The 24,855-nt window shown below is 35.2% G+C and overlaps 3 protein-coding genes across 4 annotated transcripts; 2 read left to right on the plus strand and 1 right to left on the minus strand.

Annotated features, from left to right (window-relative positions):
- Positions 1–492: 492 nt before the first annotated feature.
- LOC125814872 (receptor-like protein EIX1) lies at positions 493–3,603 on the minus strand. The gene has a single exon (XM_049494323.1). The coding sequence runs from the start codon at positions 3,601–3,603 to the stop codon at positions 493–495; it is 3,111 nt and encodes a 1,036-aa protein (XP_049350280.1).
- A 3,234-nt stretch (positions 3,604–6,837) lies between these two features.
- LOC125814850 (ferredoxin-thioredoxin reductase, variable chain-like) lies at positions 6,838–7,671 on the plus strand. Its single transcript, XM_049494298.1, has one exon. The coding sequence runs from the start codon at positions 7,007–7,009 to the stop codon at positions 7,520–7,522; it is 516 nt and encodes a 171-aa protein (XP_049350255.1). The 5' UTR covers positions 6,838–7,006; the 3' UTR covers positions 7,523–7,671.
- A 5,500-nt stretch (positions 7,672–13,171) lies between these two features.
- LOC125814826 (putative zinc transporter At3g08650) lies at positions 13,172–23,479 on the plus strand. Of its 2 annotated transcripts, none has more exons than XM_049494268.1 (6): positions 13,172–13,438; positions 14,475–15,191; positions 16,864–17,148; positions 18,446–18,574; positions 19,141–19,238; positions 22,353–23,479. In XM_049494268.1, the coding sequence occupies exons 2-6, from the start codon at positions 14,721–14,723 to the stop codon at positions 23,164–23,166; spliced, it is 1,797 nt and encodes a 598-aa protein (XP_049350225.1). In that variant the 5' UTR covers positions 13,172–13,438; positions 14,475–14,720; the 3' UTR covers positions 23,167–23,479. The 2 variants fall into 2 exon arrangements, with proteins under 2 accessions (XP_049350225.1, XP_049350224.1); XM_049494267.1 differs by having other exon boundaries at positions 13,190–13,438; positions 14,480–15,191.
- The last annotated feature ends 1,376 nt before the right edge of the window (positions 23,480–24,855 follow it).

Here is a 24,855-nt window from a genome sequence, read left to right on the forward strand (position 1 = left end):
TATACTAATTAAATTCACGCTTTATAAACCATAAGATAAGTAGGCCTCTCTAGACCATACAAGTGCGCATTGAGCCCTTGCAAAGGTTTTAGTTACTTAGGAACTTCAAAGCTACTGAAAATGCCATGATTAAGCATTTACTACTAAGTTTTTATTAAATTACATTCACTCGAAAATGTGTAAACTTTTGCACTTTATAATGATTTAAACTCTATTTATGAAGAACTATTGTTGTAACATCTTGATCATCAATTCTTATGAAGTGATTAACATTACAAACCTAAATTGAATCTTGATGACTCAATGAAGTTATAATATTCCTTTATTGATATGGACTAATGGCATCACACAACATACATGAAAATATGTCTTATCTACAATGGGATGATTCACTTTCTATAAACAATGAATGGAACTTAATAGGCTTAAGTCATTTGCGGCCTCTTAAATTGTCCACATAATTCACTTAGACACCTCAACTAGGACTAGTACCTATTGAACACTTCTTTTGCCATATCTGGTGCCCGTATCTGATCTTTTGGTGCTGGTTGTTCTGTTGCTTCTGACTGGGACAAATCTGTCGATGACTGTGTCTAAGAAACTAAAATATGCTCGTCTCCATGACTTTCTAACGAGCAAGATATAGTAAGGAACAAGAATACCTGTAATAAATCCCAATGCAACACTAACATAAAACCATTTATCAGGAAATTCATCACTGCTGTCATTCTCTAGTACTGTTCTATTGTCCGAGTTTCCATTTTGACATAGTACTACAAGTGGAGCTCCACAAAGATGGGGATTCCCCTCAAACGCGGACACTGTAAAAGTTGTCATCTGCCCCTTATAAGGAACCATACCGGATAAGTTGTTGTTTGAGAAGTTAATATAGCTCAAGAATGACATTGATTCCATGCTTGATGGGATGACACCAGACAGTGTATTACTCGAGAGATCAAGCGATGCTAACTGATGTAAGCTTGAAATGTTTTCTGGTATTTTTCCACTGATTTGGTTTCCGGACAAGTTCAAAACTATGAGGCCATGCAAGTTTGTCAATTCCACAGGAAATGCTCCGTTGAGGTTGTTTCTCGACAAGTCTATTGAGGTAAGAAGTGATAGAGTCTTGGTGTACTTTTGGAACTGGTTTTTCAAATTCACTACCAAGCTTTCTTCATAATAAATCCCTCTATACTTCCCATATAACAGATATTCATTCACTTTTTCCTCTTGTACCATGGCGTTCAGGTCTCCTATGCTTGTTGGAATGGCGCCAGTTATGTTGTTTTCTGCAAGATCAAGGACCTGCAATGAACTCAGTTTTGACATTCCTAAAGGAAGTTCTCCGGAAAATGAATTTGACCTTAAGCTGAGGATTCTAAGATTTTGAAAACCATCAGATATCCACGAGGGGAACTTTCCAGATAGTCTGTTGTTGCCTAGATCAAGTGTCTCCAAACTAGATAAATTTTTCAAAGAAATGGGGACCCCTCCAGAGAATTTGTTGTCATTTAAGTGCAATGACTGGAGCTGAATCAATTGGCCCAAAGAACTCGGAAATGAGCCAGATAGACTATTGTTGCCAAGGTCTAAAGCTTTCAAGTAAGAACATTCCCCTATGCTTGAAGGGATACTTCCTATTAGCTTATTGTTTGATAGATCAATGACTTGAACAAGAGTCATTTTTCCTATGGTAGCTGGTATTTCACCCGAAATTTCATTACTCGAAAGAGACAGAAATATCAAGTCTGGCATGACTTCGGAAATATTCTGAGGGATGAGACCTTGGAGCATATTGTGTGAAAGATCAAGCAATTCAATTGAGACACTAGGTAATGGAATGGTTCCGTTAAATAGGTTTGAACTCAGATCAATAGCTGCAAAGGGGAATACTGGTAATGGATCTGGTAGAGTACCACTTAACTGATTAAAAGAACAATTCAGCAGGGATAAATTAGAAGAAATGTCCCAAAACCATCCTGGAATGGAATCTGAAATGCTCGCATTTGAAATGTCTAGGAACTTGAGCTCTTTCTGAGACTTGAGCCAAGTAGGAAAAGAAGGACCTAAATGGCAAGACCCCATGTCAAGATTTCGAATCTGAAACGGAGGAATCCAGTTGGGATTAACAATCAAGGTCAAGGAGTTGGATGAAAGGTCAAGAATCTTTACTTTGCGCAGGTTCTTAAAATGAACTTCTGATAGAGTACCTGTGAGGAAATTAGAAGAAAGATCAAGAACAGACAATTCAGAAAGCTGTCCAAAACTCTCCGATAGAGTACTATTTAGCTGGTTTCCTGAAAGTCTCAAGTTGGTCAAGTTTTGAAGCTTTCCGAAAGAAGCTGGTATAGGGCCTTCAAAAAAGTTGGAAGCTAATCCAAGTTGTTGAAGACTTTTCAACTTACCCAACCATCCTGGTATTTTACCAACAAGACGGTTGCTGCTCAGCTTTAAGTACATCAAATTAGGCAAAGGCCTCTTAGAATCACATTTCTCCATTCCTTCGAGTTTTTCAGGTAGACTTCCTGTCAAGTTGTTTCCTGTTAAATCAAAGTTGATTAAACTGCATAGTCCTCCAATAGTTGCCGGTATTCCACCTTCAATGTTGTTTAAAAAGAGATCGAAATGAGTCAGATAAGTCATATTCCCAACGGATCTAGGCAACTTTCCATGTAGTTTGTTTGAACCTAAATCGAGAACTTCTATCTGTTTCCAACTTCCTCTAAATAGCTCAAGGCAATTGGCACTAAGGTTCTTGTTTAGCGCAAGGTTCAAGTATCTTAACCTTGGAATCTCACTGATGCCAAGTGGAATTCTGCCTCTAAAACCAGAGTTGCTCAAGTCTATATATTCAAGACTGGTGATATTTACAAGCCAACTCGGGAACGTTGAGTTGAAACTATTGAAACTAAGATCAATAACAGCTAGTGAAGTGAAGTTGACAGGAGTAAGATATGAAATGGAACCAGATAAGCCACAAGATGAAAGATGCAATTCTGTTAAATGTGGAAGCTGGTTTAGCTTTTCCAACCAACTCGATCCTACCATAGAGAGCTCTACTTGGTTCATCCCAATATATTTTAAAGAAACAAGACCAGTTACCCACTGAAAACTTTCAACAGTCAATGCTGAGAACTCTGAAGAAACATCAAGATACTGCAAGTTAGTAAGGTTTCCCAAATCAGGATGTAATGTACCGAAAAAACCAGCTTTCGAAAGATTCAGATATTCCAAATTCTTCAAAGAACCAACAAATCTTGGAATTGGTATTCCACCAAATGTGTTTAGACTCAAATCCAAGTATCTTAAAGATTGGATTTTTACCAAAGAAGGCCTAATCTCCCCACTCAAGTTCCAAAATCCATACCTGCTAACATCAGCAGAATCGACAGGAAATGGATTGTGAAGGTCTATTTTGATAACAGAACCAGTAGCATTACTGCACCCTATTCCTCTCCACATACAACAGTCTCTTCCTTGCCAGGACGAAAGCCGGTTCTCAGGATCATTCAGGCCATTCTTGAAATCAAGAAGTACTTCAAGATCACTAGCTGAACAACTTGTAGCAACATTTTGTCCCTTGCAAGCAAATTCTACCGCCATCGATTGCAAAATGACAACAAAAAGAATACACACTTGGAGCCTCTCCATCAAGTCCAAATCTTGGAAGTAGAAAAAGCACAACACCTTATTCTTCAAGAAAGGATTATAAGTTGGTTGAAAATAAACGATGTATTAGCAATTAGTACCTTACTATTATCAAAATGGTTGTCACTTTCCATCATTAGTTGAATAAAGTACAAATAAAGGGATAAGCAAAGTCAACTGGTCTCTATTATTATCACAAGATTTGGAAATGATTTTGTCATGTTTCCTTTGGCGTCAATCTTTTGTATTTTGTCGTTAGCTTTTGTTCTTTATATTATCAAGTTTTCAGAAGTCAGCAACACAACAATAAACAAAAACAGAAAATATAAAGGGAGAAGGTGTAGTGAACTTTCCAAGTTGACCATTACAGATAAATTCTGAATTGTTTAATGTTGAACATGTGGTTTTTATGTAAACATTTCAATTTTTATACAAAAAAATCCATTCTGCAAATTTCTTGGATCCTGGTAAAATGATTCTCCAAACTTGCAAAAGCATACAACAATGTAATTAGGGTCTGAAGAGGTTAGTTTGTTCGTAGATATTATCCCTGCCTTGTTTGTCCCTACCTTGCAAGGTAGAGAGATTGCTTCAGATATATCTTCGGCTTAATTAAATAAGAGGAGTGAGAAGAAAAAGACAAAATACTAATACAAGCTAGGATACAGCATTTTGAAAAAGGATAACTAACCACAACAAAATAATACAATAATCCAAAAACAAGGAACAATAAACACTAACAAAAAGTGCAGGGGGTAAAAGGTATTTTCCAATAAACACTAACAAATAGACACGTTACTATTTATAATTATGCAATATTTATGATGTCCACGTGGACACATATATACCTTTAAAATACACTATTAAATAGTGCAGGGGGTAAAAGGTCTTTTCCAAAGTTCGGTATCATAACAACAATTTCGGCCAAAGTTCGGATATATTTCAGACATTTTCCCCTAAAATAATGATCAGAAATAATAATTTCTCATTTTACAAGCTTTCCAAAATTAGTTTATACATTTCCGGAATGATTATAAATAATTAAAAACAAGTTAATAGGTATATAATTTAATAAAATAATTACTATAAAAACTTGCAGTAGCTTATGACTTTATATGATTTTCTATAACACTAATATTATAAGTTCAAAAATACTTTAAAGAGATAAAAATAATTTTAGAAAAAGTCTTTTTCACTACCCCATTAACTACACATACATACAATATATGTTATTTATTTATGTCATTTATTAAATTAATAAATTTATATTATCTTGAGTTCGTAGTTATAAAATTTTTGCAGAAATTGAAGAGTTGTCTTTTCATTATTTAATACAGATTATTATATTTATCAGCTCACACTTTTGCATTACTCCTCTTTTACTCGACATACTTTCTTATTCATGGTTAGGTAAATATATTCTACTGATTTTTTTCTTCTCTTCCTCTTCTTACAATTTTACATTTTTCATCCAATTTATTGATACTATTTTTCCTAATTTTGTGTTTCCTTTTTTTAATAGAAGTTGTTGTGTGCAATCCATATTATAATGAAAAAAGAAAAATTGACTTTATAGTGTTTTCAAAAATATAGATATAATTGTTGTTATGCATTTCAAGTTTTCTTTATATATACACGGCTGAATGTTGATGTATGAATTGCAGGGATTATTGCGAGATAAGATGAATTAAACTCAATTAGAAATACATATTCTTATTATGCTTATACTTTGAAGTTTGAGGATATCTATTTTGATTTCTTATCTTATTACATGTTTTTCAATTTATATTTATAATCAAATATTATTTTTTATTTGGGATATATGTGCAACGCACGTGTCCAGGACTAGTATATTAGTAAGTTGGAACCCCTTTTTCATTATTAAGAATATTATAATTTTTTTAAAGGGTGGTTTAACGCCAGGTGCAGCATACCAAACCGAGAAATTTGGACAATTATTTTTCTATGTGCCAATTGCTAGTGCATTCATAGCCTTGGTGCAGAGCTATACTTAGTAATACGGGAGAATGTGGTCCAATTATCTTGTCCAACATGGTGATCATAGTGTGAGATAGAGTGGTGAATTGAGTTTCAAATAAAAATATAGCGAGCAAGAAGGACCAACGTTATGACATTGGAATCTACTTTACCTTAATTAGTTGTGGGTGGGCGAGAGCTTAGTAGTTGCTTAGATTTGCATTTATTGTGGAAAAATCATTTTTCTATGATTAATATCTTCGTTTCTTTCTAACACATAATTTCCGATCAATTTATTCAACATTTCCTTTTTAGAGGACAATTTAACACGTTTGACTTATGTATTAAATATATGAATACCCTACCCCTTTTATCTAAAAATCCCGGTTCTCGCTGTTGGTAAAATATGTTTGATTCTTTCCTTTCCTCTTGATACTTTCTGATTGAGATGTATAGATCTTATTCATGGATTAACGAAAAATGTGTAAAAGCTCAATTTGCTTTTGTCTTTCTATGAGTTTCTTCCAGGAATAAGACCACTTGGATTAGAATAACATCTAGAGAAATGTTCTAACATAGAGTAAGAGATTCATTGACATCACTTAAAAGATGGACACCTATTTTCAATATCACCGAGCTTCATCAGTGGAAGTTAGTTGGACACCGTGATTGAAGAGGGTGTAGGTGGGTTAGGTGCACCTCTCACCAGTGGAAAGTAATGAGGCAAGTCTCCCCCTTTTCCCCTTTATATGTACGTGTGTGGGCCACCACCTTTCTGAAAAGCGAAAAAGTGGGAGAACCCATCTCAACTACATGATGAATATGTTTTAAGCTAACTGCATGTCGAGCTCTTGAGCGAAGCTTGTGCTCACTCGTTTCTCGCTTGTTCAAAAGAGCTTCAAATTAGATTCAACACTACATAAAGCCACAATTTACTTACTTGCTCGAAGATGAAGGGAAAAAAAGAGATACCACGACTTGAGTAATTGAAGGAGACATGAAATGAACTCGGAAGGGACGCCACACGAACAAGAGTGGAGTGAAAGCGAAAGAGAAAAAGGTGTGAGAAATAGTCACAATCATTCATTTATGAAAAATACCATGATATTTAAGATATAGAACAAAACAAAGCATCAATCACATCAAAAGACATAGTAAAGAGTGGTTGGATTTATCAATTTCTTTAAAATTACTAATCCTCAAGCAGAGCCATGTAATTTCCAGATATCAATGTTCAATCAAGAATCAGCCATTTGGATAAACCTATAAATTCCCACCACCACAAAAAATCTCAAGATTTCTCTTCCCACAAAAACCCCATCAAAAGAAAAAGCAAAAAAGAGAAGATCTTCCCAGAAATCTTGTATTAACCAGAATCACCATGACTGCTTCTACTTCAGCTTTCTTCTCATCATCAGTTCTCAACATACCCAATTCCAAGAACCAATCCCTCATCATCCCATCTCACAAGAACATCTTAAACCCTAACCCTTTTACCCAAATCAAGATTCATAAATCAAGAAACCCACAAAAGCCAAATGGGTATTTCATTTCTAAGTCTGTTACTGTCGATAACCCCTCCACTGTTTCTTCTACATCTTCGTTGAGTGTAGATGAGGGAGTTGATGAAAAAGATGCTGCGGCAATGGGGAAAGTTGGGTCTAAGGTTAGGGTTACGGTTCCGTTGAAAGTGTATCATGTTCCGAAGGTTCCGGAGTTGGATTTGGATGGGAGAATTGGGACAGTGAAACAGTATGTGGCTGTTCATAAAGGGAAACAAATATCAGCTAATTTGCCTTACAAGGTGGAGTTTGTGGTAGATGATTTGGAAGGACGAAGTACTCCGGTTAAGTTCTCTGCCCACCTTAAGGAAGATGAGTTTGAGTTTCTTGATTGATCCATTTCAGTTTTGATCACAATTTAATTGCTTTTTAATGAACTCTGTGTACTTCTGAATATATGAAAATAATCATGTGTACAAGTATTGTTTTGTGTATCATTTTGTAGATTTCATTTTTGAAATAAAAAAATGCTTACTTTAGTTCATCTCTTTGTGTTTCCATTGATTTGATTTAACTAATACTGAATCTCAGACAATGGTGATAAACGTCTAAATTAATACGTAAAAATTCAAAGAGCTGAAGATGATGATACATCATAATGTGTGGTAGTCTAAATAACAATTTGTAAGCAAGAGCAGGATATAAAGCCAACAGTTAGTTGTTTTGCATAGAAGGTTTTAACTGTCTACTCTTGATTGGATGTTTCTGTTGAGTCCTTTATCTCTTTTCATCTGTAGCTACTCTACTGTTGTAACAACCAGAAATAAATGTGAGTTAACTTTTCTTCAACTTGTCGTTGAATCTCGAGATTTATTCTTTAGCTTGGTTATGGTTGGGCATGTATTCTTCAAAATAGAGAAACTTACACTCATAGTCTTTATAGGAAATGGTGAGTTAAGCAAGAAGAGTAGGAAGACTTGAAATTGGTGAGAGTTCCAAACTTGTTGGTGTAAATGTTGGTTTTCTCCCATGTGGGTAGCTTGATTTACTAGCCATGGTTTTATTTTAAAAGACTAACTAGTAAAGTAATAATGCAAAAAGAGGAAAACATCAACTGTTAATGAGCTTCCATAGCAGATTAAAATGCTGCATTTCCACGTATTTTTGCTATCTATGGTTTGTTGTGTTACACTGTGTGCTGAATGAATTTGACACTCTGAGCTATTCGCCTTAGCTGAGGCATGTTTCCTCTATTGAGGAGTGTATGCACTTGCATTTTCATATCACGCAATTGTAAAGGAAGAAGATATGTTATAATTAGAAGAGGGAAATAAAAAATAAGAAAAAGATTAGAATTACACATGATATACTTGTCAAAAAAAATTTGTAACAAGATATTAGTATGAAATATTACGCATTTTATTGTTATTAGAAACTATAGGTTATTACTCGGAATCTGACAATAGAGTATAGAGAGTAATTTCTGGTATACATTCAGCATCTTCTGGTGCTGCTTTACATTTGAAAAAGGATTACCATATTAAAAAAGAAGAAGATTAGTTTTCTGCAAATCAAATCAAAGACAGATGATCCCTGGCTTAGAGATGTGGAATGAAACAAGTGCTTCCAATTAGGGATATGTCGGTGCAGAGAGCAACAGAATGTAAACCTCAGGTGCGAAGGCATTTACCTTTGTTGATGGCATGTTTGGTATATAGAATTTCTTGCACATTTTTCAAAAATACACTGCATAAGCTAGAGAAGAATCAGTACTTTAACTTCTGGCAGTATTGACGGCTTATACCATATTTCTGATCAATATATGACTGCTTCTATCCTATTTTCTATATGCATAAGTTAAATCATGCTCCAATGTGTCAAATATACTTTGGACTTGAGGGAATATGCCATTTGTGGTTACTTGCATATCTAATTTACTATTTTTCCCAAGGCTTTGGTCTAGTGGTAAGGGCGTAGCACATGATATGTGGGCTAGGCGCACATAACGGGTTCGAACCCTGCCACAGACAAATGCCTGATATTTAAGTGGAGAAGGGGATGGTCCATTATCCAGCAAGTTTCGAACTGTGTGCCACTAGCACTCGGGGATTTCTCGGTTATTAAAAAAAAGAACTTACCTTTCGCATTTTTGGCTCTATAAAGTTGCCAAATTCTGTGAGCATACTGCTCGGTTCAATATCTGAAAAAAACTACCAGCAAGTTAGTTGGTTCACTTAACTTTTACCATTTAAAATAAAGTTAGTTGTTTCTCTTTGCTGTTTTTGCAATTCCAAATACAGAGGTTTATGTTGGAGATAAAGATCTCAAGTAAGATCATCGTGAGGACTTGAATGTGTACTTTTTTTGTTTGCGTTATATAGTTGGAGCATATACGTAAGATTGAAATATCCACTTTGGATAGTGGAGAAGATTTAATGGACCTTTGGATGAAAAAAATGTGAAATTTGGAGGGAAAAAAAGTAGTATTTGGAAAAAAGTTGAAAAATGGAATGGAAATTGGAGTTGTGTTATGACATGAATACAACTTGGAAAAATGATCATTTTTTGTGAGTGATTTGGAGTGAAAACAGGTATTAGGAGTTTTTCGAATACCGGAATTCATTCCGGCAAAAAACTGAAAACTACCCACGGACAAATGGGCCCTTAGGAAAGCGCAGCTTGCTTGCAAGTTCCATTAATTTCATATGCAATCATTCCTATCCCCAAATATGTTTTTCAAAAAATTTGTGCTAGAGCAGATGCTAGCTCTGAAAATTTGTCTGTAAGTTGTAGTATGGTGAACTTACAATATATTTTGCCTTGAAGCAGCTGTTCATAATGTGCTCTTGCTAGTTTCCCTGATTGTTAGGATTGCTACAGTAAAGAACAAAGAATGGTTGTGTTAACTGCTGAAGCTTTAGATGTAGAGTCTAACTATATGTTGTTGAGACTTTCATACTGTTGTTGTATATGCTCATCCATTGATATATAAGATACATATATCAATGAGCCTGCTGTTTCATGGTTAACTAAGCAGTAAAGAGTGGATTGTCTGTATGGTGTTCCAGTTTCCACCTCCTTTTTTCCATCTTGGTACTGCCATTGTTTTTTACTTCAGCTCAGACTCCGGGAATCTGAGGTCCAACTAATTTTCACGTCACATATGTCATGGTAAGTTTAATACGACAACAATAACAATTATACCTCGATTCAAAGCTAGTTGGGGCTTGCTACATGAATCTGCTATATTCATCATGCATGCTCAATAATTTTTTGTAAGACAAATTAGGTATACTCTAAAATTAGAGACTATCTAAATCTCACACTTATCCCTGCACGGATAGCTAATCTAAGTGCATGAGTAACAAGTAACTTAAGAATACCTTACTTTTATTGTGTTATGTTCTTCACTAAGCTCATATGGAGATTATAGGTATTTTGTGGCGATTCCACTCCATGTCGTCATATGTTTATCTTATCCTTTCTTTGCACCTTTTATCGTCACAGTGGATCATATGTGGAGGTCTGTTTTAAGACGTGATCATACCATCTGAGTTGCACCTTGTGTTCGATTGTGGTCATTTCTTGCCCTGTTTGATTTTTTTTCTGGTAGCACATCCATCTTAACATTCGTATTTTGTGTTGCTCATCTTATGTGGACATGTTAAACCTTAGAGGCCAACATTGCTGGTCTCATTCATGACTATCTGATAAAGCTGCTTCATGTTGCATATAATCTCTTGAAGTATCATATAGAAAGTTTATATGTGCAGTTGCAGAAGCAGTTGTTAATAACGTCAGTGGTAGAGTGAGTTTAAAATTCATATGGACATTGCGTGTTACGTCCTTACCACTGAATTAAAGTCTAGTGAGCATTAATTAGGTAACTATTACGTAGATCGATGGTCCAAATTCCAATACCTAACCTACTATTCTAATTAATTCAGCTTCATGTCACGTAGAGTTCATAGTCAATGATCAAATCCACTTGTACAAGAATTCAAAATGATTATCTTTTTATATACATCAAAAGGCTATTTCAATAAGGTGATATATAAGATTTGGATAACATTTTCTCATCTAACCCACTATTATAATTAATTCAGTAGAGTTAATTGTCAATGATCAAACCCACTCGTACAAGCAATTAAATACAAATAATTGCCACTTTGTCCTTTGATTTTGTACCGAACTACAAAAAATTGAAAACCACTAGTTTGATTGAATATTAAGCAATTAAATAGAAATAATTGAGCCAAAACGAATTGACCTGTATTAATCACTTTGTATCTTCTCGTATGTGTATATACTTCCTCTGATTTAAAATAATTATCATGTTTTATTTTTCGAGAGTCAATTTAATTAATTTAGAAAGTTAAAATTTGATGTTTAAAAATTAAAATTTAAATATTAAGAAAAATACTTTACTTTTTCGATGTTTGGCACATTTTTGCCAAAACAAAGGTGAACGTTTTTTCCTTTAAATTGTTCATCATACTTTTTCCTTTAATTAGCATAATTGTTGGAATTTTGACTTTGCCAAACAGTTTTCACATTTTCTTCATGCCATTGGTAGCAGTATCGTAATGGAATGTTTCAAAAAATATTTTAATCTTTGCTGACTTGGTCATCACAAATGATAAATTAAAGCCATTTATTACATGGCATATATGTACTGCTCTCTTCGTCCCCAAAAAAAAAAAAAAAAGATTTTTTAAGTCCAAAATAACAAAAAAATAATATTCGAAGTTCAAAGATGTACTCCTTCAATCTACTACTATACATGTCCACTTATTCTTGTTCTGTTTGAAAAATCAAAAGAAAATGTATTATTTTATACCTACTTTACTCTTATGACCTATTTGGCTCCAAAAATACTTGGGAAAAACTTAAGAAGTTGTGTTTGGTCATATAACTCGGCAAATATATTTGTCAAGTATCTCAAGTTTCAAGGTACTAGAAAAACTAGTATGTGGGTCAAGTTCCTATATTTAGGAATTTTTAAAAAATTCAAAAATTACTTCAAACTAGTATATCAATTATTGTTTTCTTAATAAGTGTGTCAATTTAAAAGTGGATAAGTAATTAGGGATACTGGATATTTCATAAATTTGTTGTGTTTGGGGGGTTAAAACTGAAGAATTGTTATTAGCTAGGAAACAAATTGTAAGAGAAAATTGAGCCAAATGTAATTTGAAGGGTTATTATATGGAGTATCTTAGAAGGAAAGAGAACTTGTCTCCCCTATTTTTTTTATCTTTTGAAGTGAAAGAAATAAAAGACAGTATTTATAAAGTAATTATAATTTTTGGTATTTCTTAATTTATTAAAAGAGAGTACTTTTACTTTTCGTCAAATATATTGACAAATTATGTATTTAAATTGAAGTAAAACTTTGAAAACAAATATGTTTTTTTTTAACTTAACATGAGCTCGTATTTATATCCTCCAACTTTGAGGAAATGTCAATATCCCTTCTAATTGTTGGGTTCACGTAGATGATGTGTATAAATAAATATTTAAATTGTATAATGTTGAACGAATAGAAACATGTGGTCTATTGACACCTATATGTATTACGTCATTTAGAACATGTGTGTTTACTTATTCCACTCTATACAAAATTAATGGTCTACTTATATACATCTAAAATTGAAGGACAAAAATACTAATCGAGTTCAAATTAAATGACATGCTTATCTATTGTGTCACTGATTTAATTTTCTACTTAAATGATAGTGTTAGAATTTTTTTTTGGTTTCCCACCCTGTGTTCGGAGTCCACATTGAAGCTCCGATTAAATCTAAATCGCGCTTTGTTGGGCCCATTCGGGAGTGGTGCTTCCAACAGGATTTTCTCCAGACCCATTGAAGCTTCGATTAAATCTGAATCGCGCTTTGTAGGGCCCATTCGGGAGTGGTACTTCCAACAAGATTTTCTCCAGACCCATTGAAGCTCGAACTCGAGACCTCTGATTAAGTGTGAAACACTCCCACCAATATAGTGTTAGAATTTATTTCAAGAAGAAAAAATAGAAAAGGGGAAATGAAAACCATGGATGGAACATTGTATTTTTTGTCAAATACACAAAGAACAGAGAATACCCATATTCCGTAGTGAGTCAACTGATGAGATCCTCCATTTTATTAGCCAACAAGATTACTCACCATAGAGAAAAGATCGGTTTTTTATCCCCCTTTGAAGTCAATTCTATAATTCTTGTCACAAACCCTAAATTCTGTACAATTTCTTGATTGCATTCAACTCTGTTTGGTCGTGATCCTTCAGATTCTTGAGACACGACGAAATAGGTAAAAATATTGGCATTCCTTGCCTTATTTCATATGGGTTTTTCAAGGTCAATGGTTTCTTTATCTTGTCATTGGTTTTCTGTAAAGATTGTTCTTTTTTTGGTTTCTAATGAATACCCATTATTGGATATGTGATTTAGAGGTAATCTATGTGGTTTTGTAATTTCTTCTGTGGGTTTTGGCATGTTGGGGTTTGTTAGGTGGGAATGTTGGTTTGTTTATGAAATCTTGTTGATGCCTTTTGTTGTTTTGGTCTGTATCTTTGTTGCTTTGCCTATTAGTTCAAACTTTATATTCATATGATTTTTAATGTTGAGCTTGTTGTGTCTGGGGTTTTGAAGCCTGTAATGTATTAGTATAACAGATTGTCAACTGAATTTTGATGGAAATATCGTATTTAGTACTGACTCTAATGATAGACGGACGAAAAGAGTAAGCTTTTTTGGTAGGTAGTAAGTACAACGCCTGATAATGAGGTATCTTATCAAGAAAGTTTGAATTTTGTTAGCTCCAAGAGAAGGCTAAGTTTAATCAGTTTGATTATATTCAGGGTTTACTAGTGTTGTAGTTTTTTTAAAAGGGGCTTACTAGTGCTGTAACTGCTGTTTGGGATATCATCTAATCATGGGCCAAGTTCACTTGCAGTACAATTTTTGACTACTGAGGAAAGACTGTTTCTCTGAATTCAGCGTATTCAGGGGTTATGATTTCGTGTTTGAGTTGTTAGACTCTTCTTTTGTGTTCCTTGTTGTCTGGCTCTTGTACTTCATTCTCCTCCATCTCAGACAATTCTCCATTTTAATGTTAACTGGCGAATTCTCTGAACAAGTTTATCGTATTTAAATTATTTGGTGAGTATATTTAAATTACCAACATGAACTATTAGGTTGAATAAAGACGATGCATGGATTGTGGAAACTTAGGTGCAACAAGTTGCTACTTTGTTTTGTTTGCTGTTGGTCTTCTTATGCTTGTTCTATTTGTCTACAGTACTGTTGAATTGGTTGAGATCTAACTGTACTATGATTTATTCTAGTGCAGAACGGACCAGTTACACCCTTTGACCAGCAGTACCAGGAACAATAATTTTTTAAATTGATCCTTGATTCAGTATGCCATGGGTTTTGATTGTTGGAGAAGTTCACCACAAGGTTATTTGTTCCAAAGGGAGTTAAGTCTGCTGACATCTGTAGCCTCTGAGATGATGAATTTCCAATGACTCTCTTGATGATTATACTGGTTTTGAGTAATTTCAGGGCTAGAATGATTTGCTGATCTAATCATGAAGAATATGGGGTTGAGATTTGTGCAAGTTCTTTTATTCTTTCTGTTTGTATCAGCTTTGATTTCTTATGTTACAGCTGCATCTGAAGAAGTGAGTGTACAAAGGGTAATAACTGCTCCTCTAAAGAATGTCCGAACCAATATAATTGATGGCTCTGGTAAAGAATATGGTATTGATTCTGTCAGTATGGATGGAAAAGGTGAATGGACAGGCGATAATACCAGAGTGTCTGTTTCAACAGTTGCATTGTTCACTTTGGCAATGGCTGCGGCTAGTGGTTTGGGTGCAGTACCATTTTTCTTTGTGGAGCTGGATCCTCAATGGTCGGGAGTATGCAATGGAATGGCTGCTGGAGTGATGTTGGCAGCGAGCTTTGACCTTATTCAGGAAGGACAGGAACATGGAAGTGGTGGATGGGTTGTGTCTGGTATTTTGGCCGGTGGTATCTTCATATTGCTTTGTAAGAAGGTGAACGCCCTAGTTTCCCACTTTCGTGTTGTCCAGTTTTCATCCTTCAATTAGTTTTATATCATATCTGCTATTGAATAACATTAAATAATTTTATCATCATCTCTAATATCACGTATTTTTGTGACTATTAATCTAGATAAAAATGGAAAATGGTTCATGAGTAAGTAAAAGCTTAATACATGGCATTTGCTGCTGGTCTTTCAGTATCTTTGACTTGTTATTTTTCAAATTCTATGGGGCTGCAATGTTTATTAGCTTTCCCACTATTTTCAACTTCAGAGTACTTATGATCAAAACGAAATTACATTTCTCTAAAAAAAATTGTTTGATCAATAGGAAGTTGCGGGATCCTACTTTCAAACTTCTTCTGGATATCCTAGCTTCAACTTTCTTGCAAGTTAGTGTCTTGAAACAGTATCTGTTCTTGAAGGAAATTCATGAACGTCCACCTTTATTTTTATTTTAGTCCTTTTTTATTCTAAGAAACACATGCACGACATTCCTTTGATTGGGGACTTTCCAGACACATCTGATAAAACTTTACTGTTCCACTCTCCAGGCCAATGTTGTCCATGATTCCATGTAGTAGGTTTAGTTCATGTATAATGTTTTCTTGGCAGTTGCTATCTCTAAAGGAAAGAACTCTACTTTGTAAGCATGGCAATATTGGAATTTAGAGGTTTCAGATCAAACCGATATCTGTTGATATAGGAAATTTGTAAATGTGCAACTCTATTAAAAAAATCTTAATGTGCATTACTTCTCCTTACATTTAAGTTTTTATTCCGAATCACTGCCCTTCAAAAACATATATACTATGTTGCTTGGATAAGGATGTCCACTATGTCTCCTTTCTTTTAAGTTTTTATTCTCGAGCTTTCTACGTATTTCTTTGCTTTTATGGACTAGGCGTAATTTTAATCTTTAGTCTTAGTTTATCAATGAAGAGAATCACTATGCATTCTAAAGGGGATGACTGAGTGGTTGAGGTTTAGGAGTAACTGTTGAGATTTTTGGCTTGAATTCCAACAAAATATACTTAGTATGAGCCATATGGACAAATTTCCCGTGTATGTATGATGTCGCAGGCTGTTCGTGGATTACTAGAGGTGTGCATGAGCTAGCTTGACCACTACCTTTATAAAAAAAAAGTTAAAACCAAAGAACAAAAGAAATGAATGACTATGCTTTAGCTGCAATTATTAAGATTTAGCAGAATATATAATGTTCTAGCTAATATTCCTTCATTGAAGTACGCTATTCATATATCTTATCTCTTGAGTGGGATGGAATTTGCAAACTAAATTTACAACTTAATGTTGACTTCCATATTGGGAATTTGGAGGTGCTGGTAATGGGTCTTATGGAGTTAAGTAGAGAAGCTACTGCTTTTCAGTTCCAGTCATTCTGTTGAGTGGATATTAAATGTAGTGTGTTGTGTTAATTGTTTCTAATTTCTATTTACTGAAGGACATTATAAAAACCTTGTCGCGTTACTAGCGAATGCTAGTTGTATTAGCTTGATCTGCTGGCTGAGTTTAGGATTCTTAGTCTCATTTGCATTTGAAGTAAACCTAATTCTGTTAACTTTTGTGCATAACTCTTGTTACTGTTGCATAGTTTGACAAGTTTCGTCATTCCCACTTTTTGTTTCTGTGTTCATATTCAGTTTCTTGAACAATATGGTGAAGTAAGTATGCTGGACATTAAGGGAGCAGATGCAGCAAAAGTCATCCTTGTTGTTGGAATTATGACACTTCACTCATTTGGGGAGGGTGCTGGTGTTGGAGTATCCTTTGCTGGCTCGAAAGGTCTTTCTCAGGGTATCTTGGTAACTCTGGCTATTGCCGTGCACAATATACCAGAGGGTTTAGCTGTGAGCATGGTTCTTGCATCAAGAGGAGTTTCTCCACAGAAGGCCATGTTATGGAGTATATTGACTTCCTTACCCCAGGTGATTGAATATATTCCATCTTTTACAAATTGGAATTTCTAGTTAGACAAGTGAAAGTTGGGATATATCTACATTTTGCTCTCACTGATCCCTACAAGTATTACCTGATTCTTATACAAGTCAAACCAGATTTTTCCATTTGTGATATGTAGTCCAGTGTTTTTGTTAGAAGTGCAAAGTGAAAAAATCAACAAGTCCTGCTTTATGCTTTAAGCGCAGAGCTCACTTCCTTGAAGTGAACTGCAATTTTAAAAAAAGACCAAAAAATCAGAAACTAGCAAGTAACTGCCTACTGGAATGTTAAAAAAAAAGCTCATACAATTAAGTTAATAAACTCAAAAATAACAAATAAGAGAAAACATAAGTCTGCTGATTGATGAAGAAGAAAATAAGAGAAAAAAAGGAGAAAAAGAAAATAAGAGAAGCCAGCCCCTTCAGCAGAGGAAAAAATAGTGGAGTCCAGTGACCCCGGGAAGAAAGAAAGGAAGAATGGGAAAAAAATTGCCAGCCCCTCCGGCACCGAGCCAGCGACAACAAAGAAGAAAAACAATGGAGGAGCCATACCTGGAGCTTGAAGAAGAAGAAGAGCAGCAAAAAGTGAATCCTAGTTGTAGTTCGGAGAAGAAAGTCACACCAAGCAATGAGAATGGAGAAACAAAAGAATATTGTTCTGCGATTTCTTTTTCTTCTAAAAAAGTCCAGCTTTTTAAAATTTTAAATTGCTTCCTGCTACACACACTTCTCGCTTTCATCTGAGAAGCGACCACCTTTTCATTTCACTTCGCACTTTAAAATCAACAAACCCTCGCCTCGCTGAAGCGTTCGCTTTCAACAACACTGATGTCGTTTTTGTCTTCTATAAGAGGTGCTTGTGCCAATCATTGGAACGATAGTTTATACTGTTCATGCGTATACTAATATAAATTCATTGCATATTCACGAACAAGTGAGGTATGACATATGATTTTTAGTTTCCGGTTTTAGTTATAGTTCAATTATTTTTCCATCCCTTGTTAGGACTCATGATATATTGATGTCTAAGTAAGCGATGAAGCGCTTACTTTCAACAACACTGATGTAGTCTTTGTATTCTACAAGAGATGCTTGTGCCAATCATTATAACGATAGTTTATACTGTTCATGCGTGTACTAATATAAATTAGTGCATATTCACAAACAAGTGAGGTATGATATATGATTTTTAGTTTCCTGTTTAATTATATTTTGATTATTTTCCATCCTTTGTCAGTAGTCATGATATATTGATGTCTAAGCCTTGAATTCTTTCTTAATGCAGCCAATTGTTGCAGTACCATCATATATGTGTGCTGATGCATTTCACAAATTTTTGCCATTTGCTACTGGCTTTGCTGCTGGGTGTATGATTTGGATAGTTGTTGCTGAGGTCCTTCCTGATGGATTCAAGGTAATTTGTTTAATGTCATCTTAATTTTTGAAAGACCTTTCATAACTTACTTGTATAGCTCTACCCTACAAAGGGGAGAAAAGGAGAAAATAAAGGAAAAGGAGGGAGAAAATGAGCATGTTACCTGATAAAAAAAAAAGAGGGAGAAAATGAGGATATAAAAAAATATTAAAAAAATGCACTCTTATGAGTTATGATCCATGATGATTTTAGTTGGCAAGAAATGTACGTATGTTGAACTCTAATATGTAGAGAAGCACTTAACATGCTGTTCTATGAAACTTTGGATGGAATTGGCTCCATGAATTTAATCAACTGATAGAATCAGTAGATCGAAATGTTTATGAAACTTCTATTTAGCTAATATTATTGATGTTAGTTGAAAAGGAAATACTCTATTTTGTAGTTTTTTATTGACAAATTCTCGAGATGGTGGTTAAATTAATTCCACAACCTAAAGCTGGATCTTATATTTTGTATTCTAATACTATCTCGGATAGTCCTGCACAATCAGCGCTGAAATATTGATTACATTTTCCTTTTAATTTATGGTTCTCTTTGTGCAGGAAACCTCACCATCTCATGTTGCATCAGCTGCTACTCTTTCAGTAGCATTTATGGAAGCTCTTAGTGCTGTGTTCCAGAGTTTTGGCCACAACTACAAGTGAGTAAATCTTTCACCTACTCTATATCTCTTCTTCCCCACCCCTGCAATGACAGGAGAAGAAGTAGAAACAGATTGGTGAAGAGAAGTAGAAAAGACATACTTTTAGTCTTAGGATGATTAGAGTTTCGGCCGCCAAGATGTCTTCTCTTTTAGCTGCCTAGATTTCATTTTGAAATCTTCTTTTGCTTTTAATTAATTGGTTAACTGAGATTGAACCTGAGGAGGACCTCCTATTAGTGGTAGTTGTATTATGTTGTTTTAGGTTTATGGTGTAACTTGTTTGTTTGTCTATATTTTGACATTGATGCGGTCTACTTGGAGGGAGTGTGGCCAAAAGATAATAGGGAAAAATCTATAGACATTGTATATTAGGGAAAACTGGAGCTTTTCTGTGAAGGTCGTGTATTGTTAAGCTTAGAAAATAATATTCAGGGTTTTATGGTATGTTAAGATTAGTTCTTTGGAAGTCGAGAATCATTAAGTTTTTTTTTTTATATCTGTAACATCCCACTGAACTTGCACGTATCTTGACTAATCCTCTAGGCTTGAAAAAAAACCAGGTAGCTTGTCTTGCCCACACACATGGGTTGCTATAATTTTGCCCAATAAGTCTGAGAATCATCAAGGGTATTTGTAAAATATTCTTTATAATTATAATAGTCAAGTGGATAATGTGGAGAATATCTTTAATTATATGTCATAATTTAGAATCAAAGGAAGTGGATATTTTATGTCATAATATATCATAGTCAAGTGGATATCAAAAAAGAAACAAGAAGTCATGGACATGTTAAATGCTGTATGGGGGAGAAAATGATGTCAAGGAGGAAATCGTGGGATTCTGTACCCAAATGTGCAAAGAAGACGAGCCATGGAGACCAACACTATGTGTGATAGAGTTAAATCAGTTAGAGGGGGAGATCTTTCTCAACAAAACAAAAAAAGAAGTCAGATAGAGGGGGAAATGAATGTGTGATTGGAGACGCTTGTCAAAAAAAAAGATGAAAAAGAGTGGTTGGCGAGGGAGATATCAGAAACTTGAAGGTGAAAGAGAGAACTTTGAATTTGTTCTCTTGATGTTTTATTGAACAAAGAGGTAAATGAGAGTTGTACGACTGGTTTAAGATTGGAGTCAAATGATTGCAGCTAAGCCCTTTTCCCAGCAATGCTCGACATAGTAAAGGTGATATCATGGAGACAATCATTTCCCTTCAGGAGTCCCAAGAGTTTGGAAGTGTCTCAATACTAGTGTTATTAAAAGCGAAAAGCGTAAAAAAACTCTAAGGTCCGTGGGGGCTTTAAGCGCAAAGCGCAAATAAAGCGTGGGCTTTAATGAAAAAAGGCGCAAAGGGTGAAAAAATAAAATGTGTATGTTTAGTCCAAAACTAATAATTATTAACATGAATGACAAATATATGACCAAAGAAATTGAATTTTTTTATGATTAAGTGATATATCAATTGTTTAGCCTCACTTCTTCATAAGAGGCTCATTGAAAAGGAAAAGTTTTTCTTAGAACTTTGATGACGACACTGAAGCACACATAATGAAGCGCACATAAAGCGAGGCGAAGCGCTCAACACGTTTTGAGCCTCGCTTTGGGGCTTAAGGGCGCCTTTGATAACACTGCTCAATACACCCTTCATTGCCATTATTATAGAAAAAAAGGAGTAGCAAACATAATATACAAATTTACTAGTCTAGTGAGGAACACTTATAAGATAATTGTCAACATGCTTTCCATTAAACTTAGCCATTTGGACATCAAATATTACAACATTTTAAATATTGAACTTCAATATTTCTAAATACTGGTTCAGCCAACAATAGTTGTAAATATTGAAGTTCATATTTGAAGTTCTAGTGAAGCATTCAAATTCTGGTTTGAAGAGTATTTCAAGTGAAATTATGGTTTCCGCTCACTAATCTTTCATGTTCACGCGCTTTCTTTCCAATTGAAGTTTATGTCCAAATGCAGTAACTTGCTAAATACTTTTTCTCAAATTGAACAACAAAAACTCATTCCTTCAACTTCAATAAAAAATTATCCTAGTGCCTAGTAAAGGTGGTGTCACATGAGATAGTGTCGATATCTTGATTGCAGTCTTTGAAGGTATTGACATACTTCAAATGTGACATCAGTGGCAAATGAGGTGGTGGATCCCGGAAGAAAGCAAGAGTGTGCAAATTAGATTTCGGAAGGACTTGTGATCATGTGAATTGAGATTTTCTGAATTTTGCAACGATGAAGATGGATTTTGTGGAAAGGTGAAGGAAATATATCAAGCTCTATATGACAGTGATTTCTGTATTAGTAAATGGGAGTCCTTGTGGATTCTATCTAGTACTGGAGGATTGAGATAGGGACATCTGGGGCATCCCATTGAGCAGATAGCAAAATGAGTAGCAGGGAGTGCATCTGAATGATTTCTAAACCAGCGCGAGGCACTCTCGTGGTTTATAATGCAGAACGGCTGGCCCTCTTTTAGTTTTAATTAGTCTCAAGATTTCTACTTTAACTCTTATAGAAATGAGGTTATTTTCTGTGAGATAAGCAGACAACATGGAATAAGTTGCAAATGTATTCAATTATAGAATTTGGAAATTTCCTATGACCTATCTGGGGAGATGTTGCAGAGCATCCCACTAGAACTATGCAGTATGAAACCTAATGTTTGGAAGGATGAACTATTGGACATCTTCATCAAAAGAAGGAGGAACTATTGGACACAAGTGTTGAACTCTCCGTACTCATGCGACCACCTTCAAATTTTGTCCTTGAATACCTTCAAATCGTTTTACTTGAAATTCCCCTTACTCATGTGGCGGCCTTTCCAATTCATTAGGTAAAACTTATTTTGTTCAGTAGCAAGAAACTAATAGCCTGAGTCTTTGTCTAGTTATTGAAAAAAAAATCCTGCTCTAGCAAGCAGCTATTGGATGTTGATACCAGTCTTCCAGAACAAAAATGTCTCATTGTACCTAAGGTTTGAAAGACTTAACTGGAAAATGAATATGTAATATTTTTATGCTATGTATGTTTTTAGTTTGATATGGATTCTTCATTAGTGATGTGTTCTGTCCTCTAACCAAATCATGTTGCAATGGCAGTTCGGAGGATGCTTCTGCCTTCCTTGTTTCTCTACTTTTTGGATTTGGTCCACTGCTTGGCGGTGTATCTCTTGTTGCATTTGCTCTTGCTTTTCGTCTTCAGCATGCTCTCCTAACTGGTGTAGCCTGTGGCACGGCCTTCGTCCTTGGTGTATGGCGTCCATTGCAGCTAGTCTTATCATCAAAGATGGAGTTTATCCCCCTCTTCTCTCTCCTTGCAACAGGATTCTCACTTTCCCATTTTTCAACTTCTAGTGTTATTAAAATTGGAAGTCGCAAGAGGACTTCAGCAGATGCTTTATCTGCTGTAACAGGATTGCCGGTGAGTGGTCTCACTCTTCAGTCAATTTTGTGTTGTGCTGCAGTTGCCCTCCATGCACTATCAGAAGGGCTCGCTTTGGGTGTTGCTGCACCGAAAGCTTATGGACTTGGTCGGCACATGGTTCTTCCTGTCTCACTTCACGGACTCCCACGTGGTGCTGCTGTTGCTAGCTGCATTTATGGAGCAACTGACAGCTGGCATGCGTCCCTTTTAGCTGCTGCTCTTATTGGCTTCATGGGTCCTTCATCTGCAATCGGAGCCATACTTGCAGGTATTGACTACAGTGGTTTGGATCACCTTATGATGTTTGCATGTGGTGGATTACTTCCATGTTTTGGGAGCATTTTCAAGAGGGCAGTGAGCCTCCAAAAGCGGAAGAGCATAACAGGACTGATAATAGGCATTTTGTTTGCGAGTATTTGTCTAGCATTTACAAAGTTGGTTTGCTTGCATACGCCTTACTGCAACTCTGCACCAGAAGCTGTTAGGTGATGAAAGTTGAACAAATGATAACGTTTTGAATCAAAAAAGCTCTCGTTAACTCCGTTTGCGCGCAGCCTCGCGGACGTCAAACTTATTGAAAGCTGTTGAGTCGATTTTTGCAGCAAACAATTTACAAAAAGAAAAGCATAGGAAGTTGAGGAAAAAGATGGGATTGTCTATTGTACATTAGTTAGACTTTGTTTAGTTGGAAGTGAAATGTTCATTTCTAACCAGTACAGATTGGTAAGCCTTTTAAACATTAATTTTGAAGAAGTATATTCTTGAAGAATAAAAGGTATCCTCTGCGTATTATGTATTTAAATTTAAATATTGTAAGTTTGTAGGATGGTTTGTTTGCACTTTTAAACTGCAGAGTTATTTTAAGAACTTCCCTCGTGCAACCAAGGAAAAAAAGCGGCATGAACCCTACTCTTTCACTGCTCGATTTTTCTGAAGCTGTTAACTTGTTTCCTTTGACTGAACGATATAATTCTGTCACCGCGCTCTACTTCCTTGGGGGAGATTAGAAGGATGGTCAGTCCTCTCTCCTTTGGGCCCTCTTTTTCGATAAGGGGAGGCCCCTATCTTAACTAGATCACGACTCATAGAGAATATTCATACTTGGAAGTTGAGCTAGACCATCTTTGGTCGAGAAGTTAACTAACTTATGGTGCTTTCCGCACCCTGCCCCGTAGAGGGAAATTTACCAGTGAATGCGGTGCGGGAGCATTTCACATTGATAGCCTCCCACCTTTTAACATTCATCATCTTCATCTTCACCTCTCATAGCCTCCATCTCCACCACCCTTGCCCTCTGCCTGAGTAATTTCCCTGGATAGTCACCCATGTTTGGGAAATTACCTAGGAATATCACTTATGTTTGTTTTTAGGACCACAATATCACCCAACTTTACCTCTTTTCCTCAAAATAAACTTGACACAAAAAAAACATTATCTTTCTCCTAATAGGATGTTATGTCACATTATTCTTTTTTTATTATTAACATTTAAAAAATAATAATTAGACAACCCATATTACCTAGTAAAAAAAAATTACATAGCCCAAAAATTTCTACCCTAGTGCTGGGGGATTAGGCGGCAAATCCAAATATGAGCTCCTCCGATTCTTCAAGAAAATATGTGGCTTCCTCCGGTTTTTCAAGCGAGATAATGTTTTTATATGGGCACTAATGGGCAATGGCACCTTTTTGTTGAGTCCGGAGCCAAAAGGACATATTTTTTTCTTTAAAAAACAAAAAACGACACATAAAAAAAAAAATAACCAAAAGGGTAAAATCGCTCCTGACGGAGCGATTTTATTCTGACAAAAATTGATGTCATTCCGCTAAAAGAAATAAAAATCGCTGCCTTCGCAAAGATTTTCTCAAAAAAATATTTTTTCTTTAAAAGTAAAATCGCTGCTATATAGCAGTGATTTTGTTTAAGATTTTTTTTTAAAAAAGTTCAATTTTCTTTAAGAAATTAAATTTTAAAAAATAAAATCCTACCCTTGCAGAGAATTTAATAAAAAATTAAAAAAAATTAAAACTGAAGCTAGCGATTTTCATAAAAAGCTTTGTTTAAAAAAATCTTTACCCTTTCAGCGATTTAAATGAAAATTAAAAATTAAAACTGAAAACCGCTGCCTCGGCAGTGATTTTTTCTTTAAAAAACTTTTTTTTTTTTAAATGGCTGCCG

This window comes from Solanum verrucosum, unplaced genomic scaffold (assembly GCF_900185275.1).
Source record: "Solanum verrucosum unplaced genomic scaffold, falcon-dt-bn FXZP01000034.1, whole genome shotgun sequence".
Classification (NCBI taxonomy): domain Eukaryota; kingdom Viridiplantae; phylum Streptophyta; class Magnoliopsida; order Solanales; family Solanaceae; genus Solanum; species Solanum verrucosum.